At 45.8% G+C, this 23,744-nt stretch overlaps 1 protein-coding gene across 1 annotated transcript in view; it reads right to left on the reverse strand.

The window, feature by feature from the left end:
• The window catches only part of AZI2 (5-azacytidine induced 2), a 61,651-nt gene that overhangs the window by 11,464 nt on the left and 26,443 nt on the right, over window positions 1-23,744 (reverse strand). The window contains exons 5-6 of the mRNA XM_044294336.1: window positions 11,118-11,260; window positions 5,324-5,382 (exon numbers count right to left, since the gene is read on the reverse strand). Of these exons, the coding sequence (XP_044150271.1) occupies window positions 5,324-5,382; window positions 11,118-11,260 (202 nt within the window). The remainder of the gene's footprint in view (window positions 1-5,323; window positions 5,383-11,117; window positions 11,261-23,744) is intronic.

Raw genomic sequence — 23,744 nt, forward strand, 5'->3', positions numbered from 1 at the left:
AATCGTACATTTCTCTTCTGTGTCCCTCGTCCAGATCATGAAAAATACACTTTTTAAATGTATGCAAATGAGCTTCTGAAGGTGCCCAGGGGCGGCGTTACTGGGCGATGTGCCCAGAAAAACACGCCTCTTTCAGCCCTCTGGCCCGCCCTTCTGTCCTATTAGTACCTCCTCCTCTGCCTCCAGCCGGCGGATGTCATGAGCGGCAAGAGAAGTCAGGCTGGGAACTGGCCCGCACCTGCACACTGCTCTGCCCATTATGGGCAGAGGAACAGCTTTTTATAGAGAGACTTCTTCTCTTGCTGCTACTTTTTAATGATATGCGGAATTGTATTTTATGTTTGTGAGTGTATTAAAGCACTTTAACAGTTTTTCCACTTTTGTTGCAATACTTCAATACTGGATTTCCCTATCTTTTCCGGATATGAATTTAGGGGGAGATTGGAAGTGTGTGGAGCATTGAAGGTCTTTTGGTGCACTAATTATTTTAGATGTGGACCTGAAGGTATCGCTAGAACAAGTGGCACATTCATCCTTCTTTGAACTTTTCTGTGGATCTGAAGGCGGCGAGGATCACGTTTTCTAACCATTGTGTGGGGTGAAGGAAGCCTACTTCAAGTGGATCCTGCCTGCAGCGCCAAAGTATATGAGACTGGACATAAAAGGTTTCTTCTTTCTACGATCCAGTCCAGACTAAAAAGAAGACTACGACTTGTATTTAAAGACTCAAAAACAAGGCAGGCATAGTCTGAACAAAAGTCTAATCATTTTAACCAAAAAAGGAGACATACTTTTACTTAACAAGTAAACCAGAATATGAAAACAGACATGGTAACATTTCCAGCGTTTCAAGACCTCAAGTTGTTAATTAAGTGGTTTACACCTATGCGCCAAACACTCTGGGGTTTTAGGAGGCAAGCAGATGTTTCTGTAAGGCAAGTAAAACTGCACAATCTGCAGCACAGTACATTTATTCAAATTTATTTTTAGTGCTTTGCATCAATTTACTTCTAATCTGAAGAAATGGAACAAACACTCCAGCTGATTACTGAGACCAAAGCTAAGCTCGTGTTCTCCCCCTGGTGGCAGAGATGTGTACATGCAGGACTCCTTAAAGGCAGGCACTTTACAGGGGTTCTCTCATTAAAAGTAGCCATGCTAGCGATATCACAACATAAATGCTATACAAATATTGTTATTTTTTTTATATTTACATTACATTTTTCTCTCTGGTACAGCACTTTCCTCCATTCAATGGTGGATTTGCATGCTGACTGCCTACTGATCTCATGGCCAAGAAGGTGAAACGGCCCAGACACCAGGGCTGTGGAGTCGGAGTCGGAGTCGGAGTCGAGGAGTCGGAGTCAATTTTGGGTACCTGGAGTCGGAGTCGGCAAAAAATGAACCGACTCCGACTCCTACTAAATTTAAATTGGAATAAAAAAAAAAAAAGCAAGTTTAAATGTCCGAATTCATAAACAGTTATAATTAATGACTTCTCTACTGTAAGAATAAAGGCCAATGCATGCAGTGCCTCACGTAACCGCAAAACAAACGCGTTCAGTGATGTGAAGAAGCATGCTTTTCATATGCTTCACTATATGGCACGCAATGCACAATTTGGAGTGGCAATACATATACTTTCCATTGTGTTGTGTTCTGATGTTACAGGGAACACAATGCCCATGGTTAGCCTAGCCTCTCACTGATAAGGGATTAAGTAAATATGTGTTTTGCAGGACTAGAGACACTTGTATAAGTGAAGGGAATGGAGGGTCAATAGTTCAAGACTGAAGCTGTAAACCATTGGAAAAACTGCTGTCATTCAGCTAAGGCCCCATGCACACGGCCGTGTGCGGGCCGTCGAACCGCGGCCTGGATCCCTCCTGAGAGCAGGAGCGCACGGCGTCACTGGTTGCTATGACGCCGTGCGCTCCCTGCTGCCGGCACAGTACAGTAATACACTGGTATGATCTATACCAGTGTATTACTGTACTGTGCCGGCAGCAGGGAGCGCACGGCGTCATAGCAACCAGTGACGCCGTGCGCTCCTGCTCTCAGGAGGGATCCAGGCCGCGGTTCCACGGCCCGCACACGGCCGTGAAACACGGCCGTGTGCATGGGGCCTAAGGCTATAAAACGTGTAAACTCAGAATGTTATCTTAAACTTTAAACATGACTATGGGATTCTTCTAGGGAAATCATGTTTTAAAATAAATGTCCCTTCCTGGATCCTCCCACTGCCCTATATTCAGCAGAAGATCAGCACACAAAGGAGAAGGCAGCAGCTTCTGCCCAACGACCTCTCTGTGCTAGAAGAGCTTAGAAGAACTTCTTTCTTTCCTTCAAGGAATGTATAAAATACATTTGCATATTAAATACAGAGGAGTCGGAGTCGGAAGTACAAAAAACTGAGGAGTCGGAGTCGGAGTCGGAGCATTTATCTACCGACTCCACAGCCCTGCCAGACACCAAGCAACCACCCATTTAAATTCATGGAAATATATAGCTTTCTCTCTAGACAATGAAGATGGAAATTGGGGGAGGGCATTACATACCATAGTGCTATAGTGGAACGGCTGGGGCTGTGTGTCAGGGACTATTTTCTATGCAGGACAGGAACGGGTTAACAAGAGCTGACTGCAATACACTCCTAGGAGATGCAGGTGCTTGATAATCACAAGGGATGAGCTGCTGCCCACCCATAAAAAGAGAAGAGAAAACTCCTCCAGTTATGAGTGTGTGTAAAAAAAAAAAAAAAAAAAAGCAACACTGGAAATCAGCATGTTTTGCACTGGTATAGTTAGTTTTTTTTTTTGTTTTGTTTTTTTCCTTCTAATTTGTTAAAAAGCTCCTTTAAAATCAGACCTGGATAAATCAATAAATCCCAACAGCCTTGTACCCAATTTGCTGCAGCTTTTTTTGGGTTCCATATTTACTGTGCAAATTGCCTGGCTACTGAAAATTAAATAAAACTTGTCCCTGGAATACAAGGGTCTATGTGGTGGCTCAGTGGTTAGCACTCGCAGCGCTGGGGAAAATAATATATATGGGTAAAAAGGGGGTGTCTGATCAGGAAATGACCTATGAATCAGGTTTTTACACTTTTTATGAGACGGAGATGATGTGCTGATTGCTGGCGGAGATGGTCTGTACGCCACCCCTTCTTGGAGAACACTACAGTTTTGGACATGTGTGCTTTATGGTAGCTGCAGAGACAACACTTGCTGCTCTGCCTATACAGACAATACAGGAGGGAAGTGTGCGTCTCCACAGACAAAAGTGAAGTACGAACTGTGATGCCTTGGGGGAAGTGCATAGCGCCAAAGAAGTCACATTCTGCCCCCGGCATAACACATTGGGGAGAATTATCAAACTGGTGGAAAGGAAAACTGGCTTTGTTGCCCATAGCAACCCCAGATTCAATCTATCATTTTCCAAAGGATCTCTGAAAAATAAAAGGTGGCATCTGATTGGTTGCTGTGGACAACTACACCAGTTTTGATAACTCTCCCCCAGCACGTCCGTTTTTCCTGGAGCGTTCCTTTAAGCTGAGCCCGATTGATTTATATCTAACTACAGATGAAGATAACAGTCTCATTGGTCTATTTGAGGCTTTTTACAGAGATATTGCATGGTATACTGATGTAACATGAGCCGAGTACAGTTTCTAATGTAAATCTAATAGTTTATTTCCATTGCTAGTGTAACTATGCACTTTAAAAATAGATGCAAAGTAACAAAACAACTATAACGGGGGGACGGCTTGTTAACACCTTCACCGCGTTCGGTGCATATACTGTAAGTACATGCAAAAAAACCACAAAAAACACAACATGAAACGTCTTAGCAGAGTGAACATTAATCACTCATTTACAGAAGTCACAAGGAGCCTTAGGCTAGGTCGCTGCCTAGTGATGCATTGGGTTTGTGCCCAGCTGGTATTGTTGCTCTAGCTGGCATTAGACAGTGAGGCTCATGGGGGCTAATAGCTGCTATGGCAGTATAGGGGGCTTATAGGGTTGTCTGGTTTCCTAATATTGATGGTTTATCTTTAAGATAAGGCATCAATATGAGATCAGCGGGAGTTCGACTCCCAGAATCCCGGATAATCAGATGTTTAAAAGGTGCCATGGTGCTTGTGCCAGCAGTGGCAGTGCAGTGTAATTAGAGTTTCCTCCCCATTCAAGTGAAAGTCGGACCCCCACCTAACTAATACTGATGTTCAGGTATTTGCTGCAATGTGTTATGGATTCCGTTACCACGGATCATGACGGAATGGCTTTACAGGCATTCCGTCATAATAGAAGTCTATGCCCAGCATAACGGATCTGTACGGTTTCATTACGCATTCTGTCATGGAATTGTGTTATGGTCCGTGGTAACGGAATCCATAACGCAATTCAGCAAATACCCGAACTTGAAGTTCGCTCATCCCTACTGGTGACCTATCCTGCTTTTAATATAATGACAACCCCTTAAACAATGGCCTCAGATGCGTCTAATTTATTAATGACATGTGCCACAATTTTGGTACATTATACCAAATATGCCAACCAATAAGTGGTGTAGGCTACAGAAAAAGGCAGAAAATCTACACACTGTGACAACTTTGATGCAACTTCTACCTGCCTCCTCTAGGTTTATGATTTTTATTCTAGGCAAGGTTAATACACCTACCACACTGTGCCATGTGAATAAAACACCTAAATATAAATTAGACCCCATAGCATTCCTGCAGTGAGAGCCTTTGCCAGCTTTTACCATTGATTAAAGGGGTATTCCGGTTATAACTATCAGATGGCTATCATGAGAATGGGGTCCCCGTTCCCCGTGGAGCCCCCTGAAATGTGCACTGTCGCTCCATTTATTTATACGGGAGTGCCGGAGATAGCTGAGCACTGTACTCTGCTAGATTTGGCCCTCCCATATAAATGAATGGAGTGGTGGTGGGAATTTCCAGCAGCTCCATTTCAGGGGGCTCCACAGGGTACGGGCCCACCCCCTCATTCTTTTAATTAGTGGGGGTTCCCAGCGGTAGGACCCCACCGATCTGATAGTTATCCCCTATCCTGTGGATAGGGGATAACTTGATATAACTGCTGCGGTGTATACAGGTAGACGGATAAACATCTGTCAATCACTGGGGTTGAACTAGGCTCCTGAGTGTATGCAAATGGAACAACATTTTTGACATTTGAAATAAGGAGGATTGTATTATCAGTTAGGAAACTGATAAATGTTCTTACTTTTTTTTTTTACACAGCAAGCAGACACTGAAATGATGTTTGATACAAAAAAAAGGTACAAAAAGAAATGATACCTGTCAGCAGCATCGTCTTGATAATTCTCTTTACATAAACTTCTATTAGCAGGAGTAGTCTGCAATACAAAACTGAAAGTTATACATTATACACATAGGAAAAAAAACATGCATCAAAAGAAAAAAAAGTATAGTTCTGTAAAGTGTACAAGTATGTATCTGAGCAGCGGAGTGGCTAAGGGTCTAAGCTGGCCAAACAGGGCCATCTCTCCCAACACATACATAGAAATATGTCCCAGACTCCTCTGGCAGCAGCGTGAACAAAAGGATCAGGCATGCTGAAATCTAACAGCCTGCTCTTTATTTCCCCAGACATCTGCCATCAGGAAGCTCTATACACAGAGGGTCGGCAGGCCCACTGTAAGCCGAGGGTTCTGCAGACATTTAATGTGTATGTCTGTTTGCCATTACTCTACTATGAGTTAGTACTCCCTAATCACAAGCATAAATTTGCATGCAGGTATGGCTCCGATTAGATCTGAACCCAGTGGGGCAGCAGGTTACTACACACTGAGGTCCATGGCAGGTCCTTTGTATACAGAGGTGTTATTAGTTAACTACTCCTGACTCAACATAGCCTGCACAAGGGCTGTTTCCTCACAAGAGAGTCCATTGCGGGAATTACGCTCCGTGTGTGAGCGTGATCCTCTGTTGCAGGAGCACACGGCATTATACTGATTTATAATGTTGCATGCCTCTGCTTGACCTCACCGATACAGGATCATACTGACAGCTTTATGTCACGATCAACTAAGGTCAAACAGAGACACACAGCATTATAAATCAGTACAATGCTGTGCGCTCCTGCCAGAACGGAGGATCATGCTCACACACGGCGCGTGATTTCTGCACTGAACTTCACTTGTGTGAAACAGCCCTTACCGAAAGAAGGCCACCCAGTGGTTGTGTAGTGGATTGCATTGCTTTGGTTTTATAAGAAACTGGGATCCTTTGAACAAACTTTGAGCCAAGAGTGGACACAACTGTATTTCCTAAATGGAGAAAGTGATCAACTGCATATATTCTTCAAATATAAATTCACAAAAAAGATCACAATCTGTACATTATGTATAAAGAGAATGTACATGATCAACATGGCAACACTCTTCTCTCTCTCTGCCATACCAGCTCATGTGTGCAGTATACAATACAGTAGGTGTGATATCCTTACACCTCTAAAGTGAGGTGCAAAAAAATGACTATGTATGTGATCTCATACTAATCGTAAACTATACTCCACAATAACCGCAAAAAAACAAACAAAAAACAAAACCCTAACGAGCTGCTTCACAATGATTCTGGAGTATTTCACTGTATTGGGGTTACCCATGTGTAAGTCATCACAAGAACAAAGGAGCACGGAGCAGCCCCCACTACATGTACAGTGAGGAACAGAAGTATTTGAACACCCTGCGATGTTGCAAGTTCTCCCACTTAGAAATCATGGAGGGGTCTGAAATTCACATTGTAGGTGCATTACCACTCTGAGAGACAGAATAAAAAAATTAAAATCTGGAACTCACATTGTATGATTTTTAAAGAATGTATTTGTCTTGCATTGCTGAACATAAGTATTTGAACACCTGAGAAACAGCAAAAATTCTGGCTCTTAAAGACCTGTTACCGTGCCTTTAAAAAGTCCCCCTTTACTCCACTCATTAATCTAACTTAGTAGCACCTGTCTGAGCTCTTTAAAGACAACTGTCCACTCCACAGTCAGTCAGACGCCAACTACTACCATGGGCAAGACCAAAGAGCTGTCAAACGAAACTAGAGACAAAATTTGGACCTCCACAAGACTGGAAAGGGCTACGGGGCAATTGCCAAGCAGCTTGGTGAAAATAGATCAACTGTTTGAGCAATTGTTAGAAAATGGAAGAGGCTAAAGACGACTGTCAGTCTACCTCAGACTGGGGCTCCATGCAAGATCTCACCTCGTGTGGTATCACTGATGATAAGAAAGGTGAGGAATCAGCCCAGAACTACAAGGGAGGAGCTGGTCAATGACATGAAGAGAGCTGGGACCACAGTTTCAAAGGTCACTGTCAGTAGAACACTACGCTGTCATGGTTTCAAATCATGCATTGCACGGAAGGTTCCCCTGCTCAAGTCATCACATGTCCAGGCCCGGCTGAAGTTCGCCAATGACCATCTGGATGATCCATGGGAGGCATGAGAGACAGTCATGTGGTCAGATGAGTCTAAAGTAGAACTTTTTGGTCTAAACTTCACTCGTCGTGTTTGGAGGAAAAAGAAGGCCAAGTTGCAACCCAAGAACACCATCCCTACTGTGAAGCATGGGGATGGTAACATCATGCTTTGGGGGTGCTTTTCTGCGAAGGGGACAGGACGACTGCACTGTATTAAGGAGAGGACCATGGGGCCATTTATTGTGAGATTTTAAGCAACAACCTCCTTCCCTAAGTCAGAGCATTGAAGATGGGTCATGGCTGGGTCTTCCAACATGACAACGACCCGAAGCACACAGCCAGGATAACCAAGGAGTGGCTCCGTAAGAAGCATATCAAGGTTCTGGAGTGGCCTAGCCAGTCTCCAGACCTAAATCCAATAGAATATCTTTGGAGGGAGCTGAAACTCTGTGTTGCTCAGCGACAGCCCCGAAACCTGACAGATCTAGAGGAGATCTGTGTGGAGGAGTGGGCCAAAATCCCTGTTGCAGTGTGTGCAAACCTGGTCAAGAACTACTGGAAACGTTTGACCTCTGTAATAGCAAACAAAGGCTTCTGTACCAAATATTAACTCTGATTTTTTCAGGTGTTCAAATACTTATGTTCAGTAGTGCAAGACAAATAAACTCTCTAAAAATCATACAATGTGATTTCCTGATTTATTTATTTTTATTCTGTCTCTCGGAGTGGGAATGCACCTACAATGTGAATTTCAGACCCCTCCATGATTTCTAAGTGGGAGAACTTGCAAAATAGCATAGTGTTCAAATACTTCTGTTCCTCACTGTATTCCCTATCACTACAGACTACGTTACATATCTATACATTCATTAGATGGCGGATGTGACCGATTCAGCTGTGCAACCCTCAAACTTTCTACAAAGAAAATGTCAAAATTCTTTCAAATTTCTTCAATTTGAAATACTGCACCCAAAAAGAAGTATAGGGATTGGATATTTTCCAAGACTAATGTGCCAGAATTCAGTTTCAGTTTGAAACTGGTGTACATGCCTTGCACCACATTTATTATGTGCTTTAGGCCCCTTTTAGTGAAAAGGGTATTGAAATGGCTTAAAGGGGATTTCCAGTGCTTTTTTTATTGTTGGCTTTTCCTCAGGATGGGCCATCAATATTTGCTCAGCGGGGGTCCGACCTCCTGCTGATCAGCTGATGCACTGTGTGCAGTGGATGGTTCTGATTACTGCAGTGCTGCGCCACTCACCAGCTCTGTCTGCCACACACAATGCATGGGGCTGTAGTTCTGGTGCTGGCCCTACTACAGATCAGCAGATTGGTGGGGGTGCCCGTGTCTGACCCCTGCTGATCAGATGAAAAGACACTTCTGGAGAACCTGTTAACCCCTTAAGAATACAAATTGATCCCTTCTCCAGAACAAAATCTGTTAGATGAGGGTCAAGGACACCAATGTTTCGCCTGCTATAGCCATTTCCAATTAACTAATATAAAGTGGTTCCCACAGTAGAGACTGTGCAATTGCTTAGAGGCTTTCAGTCCATATCGCAGCAGGAGCGGACTGTCCCGTTAGCTACATAAGGGCTCAGCTACTTCTGACAACTGCGTAGTTTTATGTTCACTACCAGGGCAAAAAAATTCGGAGGAAATCTCATTCGTATAGCATACGTCATAAATAAAATGTATCATGACTGAACCTAGGGCTACCAATACGTGCAAGCTTATATAAAAAGGTGCTACAGCACGTTGCATAGGCGAGCGAGCATGACATTTTATATCATTGAATTTGCTGCCATCTAGTGGGCACTGCAGATTAAAGCATTTAAGAAATACAAAGGATAGTTGTGTAAACCTTCAACTTTGCTTGCCCGTTGCAGCAACAAGAAATAATTTTATCATTTAAGTTTCTGTCCCTGCAGAATTAGAAAAAAACTGAGCTTAAAGGGTGTATCCCCAAAATGCAGGCATTCAGTGACCAGAGCTTTGTATTCACCAGGTTTTCGTCTTCTCTTTTCATTGCTTCTTTAATTGCTCTGCTTCTGGGCATGCAGCAGCACTGAGCAGTGAGACCCTCCCCATAGGCGAGCTCCCAGTAATATATAGTATTGTAACCCTGTGTTCCCCTTCACAATAGACGCAACAACCATAGCTGGTTATGGGAGGTCCGCATCCCCAGGATCAATCCCTCTGCACTACCCATCAACAGCATGTGTCCCATGCTTACTGCTGTGGATGGTGGACGCAGCATTACAGGTTTAGAAGAAGCGCTAAGGGGTGCCAGCATTAAAGAGTAACTAAACTTTTATGCAACTTATTATATTTTTTTTATGTCCCAAATGCCCTAAAAATCATTTTTCTAATATACTTTATTAATGGATTTTGCCTTTTTATTAAAGAAATTGGCACCCAAAGTCCTGTTTTCTCCAGCGCTTTAAATCCACTATATTCGCACATTGTTGTGCGGTGTACGGATTTCTTGTGCTGAAGCAATGGGGGCCACAGCGAATGGTGCACAGGCAGGAGCACACGTCGCTGCTCCTGCCTGCGCCCTCTCCACTCAGCTAATCCTGGTACAGCACATTGTTACATGGTACCCAGCTCCTGCCCGTACACCGTTCACTACAGTGCAAGGAATCCATACTCTCTACACCACTGGGAAGTCAGAAATGGGTGAACACAGGTAAAGCACTGCAGTAACAAGGACTTTGGGTTGCAATTTCTAGTAAAAAGACAGAATCTATTAATGAAGTACATTAGAAAAATGACTTAGAGCATTTGTAAAAAATATGTATGCAACTTTTTTTTATCAAATGTTTTTTTTAATTAATTTTTGCCATTTATACATACCAGAAAGTACCACTGACTATAAGTTTAGTTACTCTTTAACCTTAAAGTAAATCTCAGCACAAGATATATTTTAAAACATTTATATTGAAGAGACTAATTAGAGGTTCTTGGTTCTTCAGCTAAAACTGGGGGACAGTACCTTCAAATGGGTTTTCTGCTTCCCCCATATGGATGACCCATCCTCAGGATAGGTCATCGATATCCGTTTGGTGGGGGTGGCGGGATTCGGACCAGCTGTTTGAAGAGCGTGCAAGTGCTGCATTTTCTTCACTACTGTTGACATTGCAGCGGGTGTAATTAGAGCTCCTCCATCGAAGCAGGAGTTGTAGTTACACTCGGTGTGATTCAAGTGAATGGGACGGAGGAGCTGTAATTACCCAGCTCACCGCTGCAATGCCGACGGCAAGGGTTAAAGTGTTTTCACCATCACCAGCGTATACAGCAGGGGCGCGACTGTTAGAAACAGGCTCCTGCACCTGCCGATCAGTGCGCCGTACATGTACAGCGCTGGATCCTGCAGCGCCGTACATGTACGGTGGCGCGAGACGGGCTTACGGCATGTCAAGATAAACAATTAGCACAACAGTAAAAGGCGGAGGTTCCCTTTTTTAAGATCGTAATAAAAAAAAAAAAGCTAAATAACCTCTCTCCAACCACAATGTACAACCTGAGTTAATTGTTCCAATGGATTATCGACAAATGGTTATGTAACTGGAGCAATGAACATTTCAAGTCCAACAAGTACGAGAAGTTTTTACTGCACCGTTTTCAATATGGACAATTACCTTTGTCCTTTCAAGTTCCGCTCGGAGACGTCCGCATTCTTCCTGAAGCAATTTCAGTTCTTGCTCCACTGACCGGATTTTCAGCTCGCTGTTCAGCTTTTCAATTTCCCAGTCAGTAATACTTTTGCTTAAGCTTTTCATCACTGCAGAAAAGAAAAATGTTAATTCATCCAGAAGGAGCCATTCGGCTGAGCGGTGCCAAGATCAATGACGTCTCTTCTGAAGAAAATGACCCTACTACAAATAAGATCTCACAGTCTAGATGTGGCTGCAGTGAATGGTTTAATATGGATTGTGACCAGGATCTACATCGCTGCAACACTGTGGAAAACCCCGACATTATTTCTTTACACAACCACTTCCTCCGAGGTACAAGCATTAGTAACTGTAATTAGCTAGACGCATGTACTGGAAGTGCAAGCCTGAATGAAACTTTAGCTGGCCATCCACATTCATAAGGTACTCCCATCTGAAATCACTAAGAAAGCACTGTCATGTAGGTGTAGATCCCACACATTTGACCTATGTCCAGAATCAGACCCATGGGAGTCCCATAGCAGTAAATACAGAGGTGGCCACACATGCAAAGTGCACCCTCCGTTCACCCCTATGGGATTTCTGAAAGCAGCTTAACTTCAGGCACCCCATTCTCTAGATAAGAGCAGGACCCAGAGGTGGGACCCACACCTATCTGACACTGATGGCATATCCTAGCAATATTACATTTATGTCCCAGATGGGCCAATCCCTTTGGATATAGATCAATTGAGCACAATTAAGTTGGGACCATCAAATGTGTATAAGGTTCTTCTGACTCTCCCGCGAGATAAGAATTGGAGAACTTGGCTTTCAATAAGAATGCTATAATTTTCCTTTATAACCATGTTATAAGGGAAAATAATACAGTAAATTGACTTTAATCAATTTACTAACATCATCTCCTAGCGACCAGTGCATCTGCACTTGCTTGCGGATGCAATGCGATTTTCATGCAGCCCCATTCATTTCTATGGGGCCTGCATTGCGTGAAAAACGCTGAATATAGAGCATGCTGCGATCACCGCTCATGTGCACAGCCCCATTAAAGTGAATGGGTCCAAATTCAGTGCGGGTGCATTGCACCCGTGCTGAATTCTCGCCCGTGTGAAAGGGGCCTTAGTATTAGTAAATAGGAAGGATTTACATATGTAGAGTCTAACCATGAAATGTGTTCTTTTAACCCCATAGGAACCAAGCCAATATACGTTTTTTCACCCGTTCACAAAGAAGTATGAGCTTGCTTTTTGCGAGACGAGTTGCATTTCTTAATGGCTCCATTTAATGTACCATAGCTTGGATTGGCCATAGCTTAAAAATGGCATGATGACCTTATCTTGCAGTACTACTTAAAAAAAAAAAAAAAAAAAAAAAAAATTAAAAAAGTATATATTTTTTTTAACCTCCCTATTCTGACACCCATCACTTTTTTTTACATTTCTTTCTGAACTGGGTGAGGGCTTGCATATGACTTTTTCACTTTTCATTCAATCATTTCAGGGTTCGGGATGACCATAAAATATGGCAATTTGGCCATTTTGATTTCCTTTGCATAACAGCATTGACTGTGCATAGTTTGGACATTTTCAGATGTTGCGATAATGTAAATATGCAGAAACAAGATATATGTGAACTCACCTGTAAAATCTCTTTCTCGCGTGGTTCATTGGGGGACACAGGACCGTGGGTATAGCTTGCTGCTGCCACTAGGAGGCGACACTAGGCTGAAAAAAAGACTTAGATTCTCCCCTGCAGGCTATACCCCCTCCAGCCTGGAGAGAGCATATCAGTTTGTGCTCAAGCAGTAGAAACATGTGCAAAGTAAAAGAAAATGCAACAAACGGCGGCGGAAGCAAACCTGCTAAACACCCGCCAGGCCACCAAATATCACCGCTAACAATAATAAATACTGAGTGGGTGCTGTGTCCCCCAATTAACCACGCGAGAAAGAGATTTTACAGGCGAGTTCACAAAAATCTAGTTTTCTCGCTGGTATCATTGGGGGACATAGGACTGTGGGATGTCCTAAAGCAGTCCACGGGGAGGGAAAAAAACTCCACGCCCATGGAAATAGCACCCTCGAGAATGCTTAATACACTGCTGCCTGCGAGACCCTGCGGCCAGGAGCAGCACTGGCGATGCCTAGGAAGCACCTGGCAAAACTTGTTGAACGTGCGCCAGGAAGACCAAGACTCTGCCTTTATACCACTGCAAAGCTGATGCATGGTGAAAACGAACCCAAAAAGAGCAGACCGCTGGTCAGGTGTACCGAAACTCCTCTGGGTGGTGCCTTGCCCCGGGAGCAGAATGCCTAAGCAACTGCCAACGGATCCACCTGGAAACGCCCCTTGGAGGCCATCGAGCCCTTCCAAGGACCTCCAGGAATGACTAGGTAAAAATCCGCCCAGCGGAAAGAGCTAGTCATGGACAAGCAAACCTCCGAGCCCGAATGCATTCTGATGGAGAGCTCACTCTCTCGAGTACGAGGGAGCAAGAAAAAGAAGGTAAAACATAGTCTGTGTAGACGTGGAAGGCGGCGACTACCTTCAGCAAAAAAGAAGGTATTGGGCAGAGCACTGCCTTATGTGGGTACCAGACAAGACGTACGTACAAGACGTACGTACAAGAGAGGCGCTCCCAACACCCAAATTCGCTGGGTGGAAAAGCCCGTCACCAGGAATGCCACCTTCCCAGAAAGATAAGGGGGAAGACGTTGCAGAGAAGGGTCATGTTCCTCACTGAAATGCCACAAAACGACCCACCCATCGTATGGGCGAAAACAGGTACCTGGCCCTAACCCTTGAAGCAGAACCAAAATCCCAGGCCACAGGATTCACCTCTGCTAAAGAGAGACACTCCACGGAAGAAGTAAATTGGCAGACAGACGACCCCAGAGCAGTAGAGGCTTGCGGGGGGACTGAGAAGCTGGTTGACAAACCAGAGAGAAAAAACGCCTGAATCAGGCACGCCCAACCGCAGGCCAAAGAACCAATACATTTGAGATGGGTAGAAGTAAAACCGATGTGAGACTCACTGGAGGTGAGGAGCTCCGTCAGTGACATATATTGACAGTATGGCAAGACTGCTCAACGAAAATTTAGACCAGACCAAGATAAGAGAAAGACTCCTGCCAGATGGAGTGCAATGACGACATCCAATGCCCCACCCGTACCTGAGAAGACACTGGTCACATAGGAAAAAAAATTGTGATGGGATTCCAGAGCAGTGCCAGACATGGCTACTGGCCAGGTAGACAGAAGGGGGAGACGAGCAACATTCAGCTGGAGGAGTAAGAAGAAATAGAAAAAAGGTGTTCGGTTCCAGGAACGAAACATCTATCAGTGGTTGTAAGGTGCGACAGCACCCCTGCTCTGCCTGGCGTGGCGAGTCTCGTAGTCTACCCACAGAATGGGCAGTGAAAAAGTATGACCACCATCGGATTGACATGACAGTCTTTACTTATGTCGTAAGAGAGTTAATTGTAGATACAGGTAGCACACCCAGGACCAATGGGAAGGATTCACCTGTAGAAAGAGTGATGTGGTAGGCGTCACAGCCCACCAGCAGCCGGGACCGGAACCAATACCCCACACGAATGCAGATCAGGGGAAAAAAGTAACGTCGGAGCCACCAAGGCTTGCGGGGTGGCCTTGAAGCCTGAGCCGGAGTAGGAAAAGGATGGAAGGAGAAAAAAGGCCAGGGCTAAAGCCCATTCCCCACCTGAGACTGGCACTATACAGAAGAAGCCACAGGATGATAGTGGCGGTACCTAAACTCCGCCTAAGGAGGAAACCATGCAAGGGGAGCCACAAGTCTATGGCTAGCACCATATTCCAGCTGAGAAGGGGGCCACCCCGGCAGAGGCTATCGAATGCAGCACTAGAAGAATCTGCCATCGACTAAAGGAGCTGTGGAGGAAGAGCCATAGTATGTCGTGACAACGCAAAGACCCCCTAGAAGACGAGGGTACCTTAGTAGCCACAGCATGCCCCGTCAGCGCAAAACTGAGGTGGAGGCCTGAGGACTTGCAGTAGAAGTCATGGAACCATACTGCCCAGTTAAGTAGACCTAACCTAAAACATTCCATCAGGCAAGGGCGCCGAACAAGAGCAACCGCCCAAGCTAGTGTCAGGAAAAAATCCCTACCTGAGGGGGGACGCCCCACTGCAACAACTACGACCCCTAGCACCAGTGTAAAAGCTGCACCTGCGGAGGAGAACACACTGTAGTAGCTAAACTAGAGTGCCAGCATAACCACTTTCCCACATAAGGGGGAGTGGAGCTAGAGAATACAGAGTCAGTGTAACCCTCGACTCGCTGCTAGCGGAATCACAATATTATGTGCAATGGTGTACGCACTCCATATTGTTCAGGACAAATACCATGACCGACTGGTACGGAGAAGGCCCATGGAGATGTGAGTCTCTTGGACACTTAAAAGTGTCGCCAGGTAACCCCCTGAGAGGACAGAGGGTGACATATTCATGCCCCAACCAGCACCGGCAAGAAAAGAGGCTACAACGGGGTATAGCCACGGTATCCACTGGTAACACCCATATACCACTAGGTGAAGAGTACTGAGCACCAAAGAAGCTAATGCATCTAGAGCCATGGCGTAGTTGAATTGCAGCATCCCAAGAAGCTTAGTTATTTCCCCCTTTAGCGATCACCAACGAAAGGGTAATGTAACAGTAAGCATAGAGATGTCAATGTGACTGAAGAAATAAACTCCAGTGGTAGTGCAATACACTGCTTAAGGAAGGGGGTAGCGCGACAGTCAGAACGGTATCCAACGGTACTGGAAGTACCCCACCAATGGAGTTTGAGAATACCACTGAGGCAGTGCTCGATGTAGGCAGTGCAACCACTCCGCCACAAAGGGGGAAAAACCTCATACGGCAGGAACAGTATCCCGAGGAAGTGCAATCACACCACCTAAGGAAAGGGGTGATGCATATGGGAGGAACTGAGTCCAATGGCAGAGAAATTACACCGCTTATGGACGGGGATAATGCCTATGGCGAGTCCTGTACCCGGTGAGAGTGCAATTACTCTACCTAATAGAGGGGTAATGCATACGGTAAACACTGAAACCAGTGATAATGACATTACGCCACCTATTGGCCCGCCCCTCTCCGTGAAAGTTGGGGCCTAAGGTTTTGGTGTACGGCCGACTGGGGAGTACCGACGGTCGGCCGGAACATAGAGGGATCGGAGCGGTGAGCCAGAACGAAGCCGGAGTAACAGGTAGGCCCAATAAAAGCCGGGGCCTAAATTATCAAGCATCCGGCTACCGCGCATGCATAAACATTCCGGAACAGCGCGCATAGCTCTCTAAAATGGCGAATCATGTGGCTGGAAACGGAGTGGGAAGCCTCCTGCGCTCCCCTCCCTGCCTGTCCGATAAGACCAGATGCTAGGTCCACAGCGGAGCGCTCGGCCGCCCGCTGTGGTAAACAGCGCCCGCCAGGGGATATGGAGCATTAACCCCCTATGCGCCCAAGTAACCAGGGGGAGGAGATGGAAGGTCTATAGAGGTCCTGGGCTACCATAAACGGAGCCTGGTGCCTGTGGACCCTATAAAAACCAAGAACTATTGCCGCCAGGGAGGGAGAAGGAGGGGGGGGGTACACATACTTACCTAGTCCCGTGTATTCACCTATCTTTCTCTTCTTCTCTTCACCCTCCCTAAGCGGACCCGCAAGGTCACCTTTTCCAGCAGGGGCACCACCTTAGCAGCTGGCACTGGAGTGGCAGGAGTCTGGCATGGCGGGAGGGTCTTCTTTGGCGGACCTAGGTGACCCCTTGGCTGGCGGAAAGCAGGGCTGCCCTGGTCCTCCTTTTGCTTCTGTGGGGAGGTGAGCGGTGGATTCCCTCACGGGTCTTGCTCCCCAGGACAACGGAGAGGCTGGGCGACTCAGTTTGCCCAATTAAAAGTAAAAATAAAAAATAATAAAGAAAGAAGCCTGCAGGGGAGGAGCTAAGTATTTTTTCAGCCTAGTGTCGCCTCCTAGTGGCAGCAGCAAGCTATACCCACGGTCCTGTGTCCCCCAATGATACCAGCGAGAAATTGGGAAATGTGATATGAATTAGTTTTTTTATAAATATTTTTACAAAACTTTATATTCCCCTTAGGGGGCATTAACAAGGGGTTACTATGCCAAAGCAACTGATCAGCATCGCACGATTTATAGGTGAGATGAGGGGGCTTTGGAGGTCAGAGGAAGAGCCCTCTGTTAAACTCTCAGATGCCTTGGCCACTACTGATCACGACATCTGAGAAGGTTAAGTGACTGACATTCGAGTTATCTCTGATCTCAGTCACTGTGGATATCAGCTGTATTACACAGCTGGCACCCACCGCACAAGGAGTGAACACCCTGAATGTACATTACATCGATGGGGCAAGTTGTTCAAGAAAGAGTATGCAGAGTAGAGTTGAAGCTCTCTCTGCCCAACTCTGGTGAGCGCCGTGGCCTCATCCTAGGCCAGGAAAAATCACGTTCATTGGTCAGATGGCCTAGGGACAGCTCAGTTCCATTCAAGTGAAAGGGGCTGAGCTGCAATACCAAACACAGCCATTATCCAATGGATGACGCTGTGATTGGTTAGCTGCGAGGAGGCGGCAGAGCTTACTGGAGGGCCACAACCTCTGAACAGCAGTGTGGCTGGAACCCCCACCAATCACATATTGATGACCTATCCTGAGGAAAGGTCTACACTTGGAAAATCCCTTTAGAAAGGTGTTAATAAATTTTGCCAGCACTGCTTCTGTTAGTGCCCTAAGGGTGATGCTTCACAGTGAAGTGCTGCTTCATGACTCCTCCCCTCTTCTCTGAATGACAGCTGTACTGGTCTTCTGGTTGGATGCTACAACTGTCACACAGAACAGAGGGACGGGATTGTGAAGCGGCTCAATGCAGAAGGCATGTCACAGTGAAGCTTTGCCTCAAAATAAAAGTTCACTGTTCTCCAAATAAAAGCTTGCCATTTTGTATCTGCATCCAATCCACATTTTTTACAGAATGCACACAGACCCATTCATTTCTATGGGTTAAAAAAAATAAAAATAAAATTCTGCAATCGTGTGTTCGTCCCACAAATGTTGGGATCGACCGATTCAGGATTTTGACTGTTATCGGCATTTATTTTGCCGATATTCCGATAACGTATGCTGACAGCGCTCTCCGTGTTCCTTCAGCAGCACAGGGGAGAAGGAAGCAGTGTCTCCCTCCCCCCTGTGCTGCTGCCGCCACCAATGGGAGCACAGGGGACAAGAAGAGGGGAGGGGCTGTGGCCACTGCGCCACCAATGAAGATATCTGTCTCATTCATTCATATACAGGAGGCGGGAGCTGGCTGCAGAATCACATAGCCGGCTCCCGACCTCTATGACAAGCAGCTGCGATCGTTAACCCCTCAGGTGCCGCAGATCGCAGCTAATGCTCATGGAGGTCGGGAGCCAGCTATGCGATTCTGCAGCCAGCTCCCGCCTCCTGTATATGAATAAATGAGAGATTTATCTTCATTGGTGGTGCAATGCGCCCCCCCAGTATTAATCATTGATTGCGCAGTGCGCCCCCCACCCCAGTATTAACAACATTGGAAGGTATCTGAAGCTCTCTCTGCCCATGAAGTGGAGACTGATCTCGTAGCGTGAGCCCCAAACCCGGAGGGCAGAACAACTCCCTTAGAAGAGTAGGCTAAGGAAATGGCTTGTCTAATCCACCTAGCAATAGTCTGAGAAGAAGCTGCAGATCCCTTCTTAGCTCCCTGAAATAAAAGCAGCAGGCGTGAGGAGGACCTCCAAGGCTGAGTGACCTGTAGATATACAAAATATACCTCCTAACATCTAAACAATGGAATTCTGATTTCTTCTCATTTTTAGGGGAAGCACAGACGGAAGGTAACACTATCTCCTGAGAACGATGAAAAAGTGAAGAGACTTTTGGTAAAAAAGAAGGATCAGGAGAAATCACCACCCGATCTTCCAAGATTACCAAGTGGGAAGGGTCAACCGAGAGCAGAGATCTAACTAACCCTTCTAGCCGAAGTAATGACCAGAAGGAATGCAAGTTTAAGGGAGAGCATCTTTGGGGAGATCTTATCAATAGGCTTGAAGGAGTCTAAAGTGAGAGTAGAGAGGACCAAATTTAAATCCAAGGGAGGAACTCTATTTTTACAGACCGGAGATAACTTGGACACTGCTGTCATAAACCTCTTAACCCAAGGATGTTCCGCTAACTTAAACTGAAACAAAACGCTTAAAGCTAAAGTGCTAGGCCTAAGTTTTTTCTTCCATCCCTCTTGTAGGAAATCTAATATGAGCGAATGTCAGGAACTTCTAGCACATCCACAGGTTTTTGGGCGACTCTCAAAAAGACCCTCCAAACTCTTAGATATCAGAAGTGACATTCTTCCGACTGGCAAACAGAGTCTTAACCGCATCCCCAGAGAGACCTCTTTTCTTTAAAATCTCCTTCTTAACAACCAGGCAGTCAGGTGCAGATTTTTCACCTCTGGGTGAAAGATTGGACCCTGAGAGAGAAGCTCCTGAGACTCTGGAAGCACCCATGGGGTTGCTATTGAAATCTTGCGGAGCCAGGAAAACCACACCCGTCTCGGCCAAAAAGGAGCTATAACTATCACCGTGGCTTCCTTCTCTCTGATTCACGGATAATCTGCTTAAAGTAACTGTCATATTTTTTTGGGGGAGTATTGGATTGTGGTGATTAATATCACCTTGGTGGCCCTATTTCAACTTTTCACTGTGTGTTCAATCACCCCTTAATTCCACAGTTTTGTTCCCTGTATTGCCTACTTTTACCTGTACTTAAAATAGGGTTGCTAGGCATGGTCCGTCTATGTGTTGAAGGACGGAGGACGCAGAAGCAGGCTGCGTGCAAGGTCACATTACTGACAGCCAGGGACTGTAAGTAAATGATTAAAGCCAGGTCCTCCCCAGCAGCTGATAACAGTGCCTGGCCTGTGTGCACTTCTCCCTGTCCCTGCGCTTGGCAGACGCTCCCTCACTCAGCAGAGCTGGAGAAGTAGAGTCAAAGCAGCGCAGAATAGGGAAGGGAGATCTGCCATCTGCTCAGTGTATAAATGAAAGCAACATGTGGTAGAGGACCCCTTTGTGCTGCAGTAAATTAACTCTTTAGGGGGGAGGGCTCTGGTTACTGGCACTTTTGGGGGCTATTGTTACTGGCTTCAGGGGGGCTTCAAATGGGACATGGTGTCATAAAAAACAGTCCAGCAAAATCTGCCTTCCAAAACCATACGGCGCACCTTTCCCTCTACGCCCTACTGCTTGCCCGTACAGTAGTTTACGGCCACATATGGGGTGTTTCTGCAAACTAGAGAATCGGGGCAATAAATATAGCATTTTGTTTGGCTGTTAAGCCTTGCTTTGTTACTGGAAAAAATGGATTAAAATGGAAAATTTGCCCAAAAATTTTAATTCTCATATTTCATCTCCATTTGCCAATAACTCTTGTGCAACACCTAAAGGGTTAACAAAGTTAGTAAAATCAGTTTTGAATACCTTGAGGGGTGTAGTTTCTTAGGTGGGTCACTTTTATGGAGTTTCTACTCTAGGGGTGCATCAGGGGGGCTTCAAATGGGACATGGTGTAAAAAAAAACCAGTCCAGCAAAATCTGCCTTCCAAAAAACAAACGGCGCACCTTTCACTCTACGCCCCGCTGTGTGGCCGTACAGTAGTTTACGGCCACATATGGGGCATTTCTGTAAACGGCAGAGTCAGGGCAATAAAAATACAGTCTTGTTTGACTGTTAACCCTTGCTTTGTTAGTGGGAAAAAAATGTGTTAAAATGGAAAATTAGGCAAAAAATGAAATTCTCAAATTTCATCCCCATTTGCCAATAACTCTTGTGCAACACCTAAAGGGTTAACGAAGTTTGTAAAATCTGTTTTGAATACCTTGAGGGGTATAGTTTATAGAATGGGGTCATTTTTGGGTGGTTTCTATTATGTAAGCCTCGCAAAGTGACTTCAGAGCTGTAGTGGTCCCTAAAAATTGGGTTTTTGTAAATTTCTGAAATATTTCAAGATTTGCTTCTAAACTTCTAAGCCTTGTAACATCCCCAAAAAATAAAATATCATTCCCAAAATAATTCAAACATGAAGTAGACATATGGGGAATGTAAAGTCATCACAATTTTTGGGGGTATTACTATGTATTACAGAAGTAGAGAAACTGAAACTTTGAAATTTGCAATTTCTTTCAAATTTTTTGTAAAATTAGGTATTTTTAATGCAAAAAAAAAATAAACTTTTTTGACCCAATTTTAGCAGTGTCATGAAGTACAATATGTGACGAAAAAACAATCTCAGAACGGCCTGGGTAAGTCAAAGCGTTTAAAGTTATCAGCACTTAAAGTGACACTGGTCAGATTTGCAAAAAATGGCCTGGTCCTTAAGGTGAAATGGGGCTGAGTCCTTAAGGGGTTAAAGACGGAGCTTCCTCCTCCATTAACTTGGTGATACACACTTGACATAGGGGTTTTGCCCAGGCAGAAGGTAGCTTCTTTTTACCCACACCACATCCCCTTTCTATTGCTCTGGAGGTCTTCCTGGAAGACTCCTTAGGCCTCTTTCACACTTGCGTTGTCCGGATCCGGCGTGTACTCCACTTGCCGGAATTACACGCCGGATCCGGAAAAACGCAAGCGTACTGAAAGCATTTGAAGACGGATCCGTCTTCAAAATGCTTTCAGTGTTACTATGGCAGCCAGGACGCTATTAAAGTCCTGGTTGCCATAGTAGGAGCGGCTCCCGGGGGAGCGGTATACTTACAGTCCGCACGGCTCCCGGGGGCGCTCCAGAATGACGTCAGAGCGCCCCATGCGCATGGATGACGTGTCCATGCGATCACGTGATCCATGCGCTTGGGGCGCCCTGACGTCCGTGGAGCCGCACGGACGGTAAGTATGCTGCTCCCCCGCTCCCCGCTACACTTTACCATGGCTGCCAGGACTTTAGCGTCCCGGCAGCCATGGTAACCATTGAGAAAAAGCTAAACGTCGGATCCGGCAATGCGCCGAAACGACGTTTAGCTTAAGGCCCGATCCGGATCAATGCCTTTCAATGGGCATTAATTCCGGATCCGGCCTTGCGGCAAGTCTTCCGGATTTTTGGCCGGAGCAAAAAGCGCAGCATGCTGCAGTATTTTCTCCGGCCAAAAAACGTTCCGTTCCGGAACTGAAGACATCCTGATGCATCCTGAACGGATTTCTCTCCATTCAGAACGCATTAGTATAAAACTGATCAGGATTCTTCCGGCATAGAGCCCCGACGACGGCACTCTATGCCGGAAGAAAAGAACGCAGATGTGAAAGAGCCCAAGACGCCCAAGCACAAAACATGACCCCATGAGCACTATTATTAAAAAAAACATGCTGGGGTATAACCCCTCTTAACCCACCCTGGTACTGATGTATTATTGGTGGTTTCAGCATGCTGAGCCTGCTCCATATCTCACAGCAAACTAAGCCAGAATGGAGGAAAAAACTGCCAACCTACTCCACTCAACATGGCAGTGAGCTGGCTGGGCTTTTCTCCTTGGCTCCCTCCCCTTTCCGGTCCGCAGCTTCAGCTTAGTCCCACCGCCGCAACCCAGAAGTAAGGGAATCCAGCACGCTGGCCGAACGTGCGAACACGGCCGCAGAGTCTCGCAGGAGCGCTAAAAGGCCAAAACCTCCCCAGGACCCGGGAAGGAGAACGAAAGAGGTAGGGAGAGAGAAGGGAGCCCACACTTCTGCAGTGGCCTTTAAAGGAGTCTTATGCCGCATGAGATAACCCTCCTCACACTATAACAATAGCCGGGGCCCCTGCAGCTCCATCTTAGTTTTATTCCAGCGGATCCGATTCCCTCCTGCCCCTTAGGACAGGAAACAGAACTGGAGGTAGAGGGGATGATCCCTCTTTTAAAAGGCAGTTCTGGTTCCTGTTTCCTGTTCTGAGGAGGTGGAGGCGGTGTCTCCAGGGGTGCTGTCATAGGTGAACCATAGGTAACCAGTGGAGCACTCGAGCTGGGGGAGAAAGGGCATTTAACAGGTGAGTAATGCTTATTTTTATTTTATTACCGTATTTTTCTCTTTATAAGACGCACCTGATGATAAGACGCACCTAGGTTTTTGAGGAGGAAAATAAGAAAAAAATATTTTGAACCAAAAGGTGTGCTTTTGGTAGCTTTTGAACTAAAGGTGATCTGGGGATGACGCACTGTTATGGGGATCTGTGGATGACGCACTGTTATGGGGGGATCTGTGGATGACGCACTGTTATGGGGGGATCTGTGGATGACGCACTGTTATGGGGGGATCTGTGGATGACGCACTGTTATGGGGGGATCTGTGGATGACGCACTGTTATGGGGGGATCTGTGGATGACGCACTGTTATGGGGGGATCTGTGGATGACGCACTGTTATGGGGGGATCTGTGGATGACGCACTGTTATGGGGGGATCTGTGGATGACGCACTGTTATGGGGGGATCTGTGGATGACGCACTGTTATGGGGGGATCTGTGGATGACGCACTGTTATGGGGGGATCTGTGGATGACG

Source organism: Bufo gargarizans, chromosome 5 (assembly GCF_014858855.1).
Source record: "Bufo gargarizans isolate SCDJY-AF-19 chromosome 5, ASM1485885v1, whole genome shotgun sequence".
Classification (NCBI taxonomy): domain Eukaryota; kingdom Metazoa; phylum Chordata; class Amphibia; order Anura; family Bufonidae; genus Bufo; species Bufo gargarizans.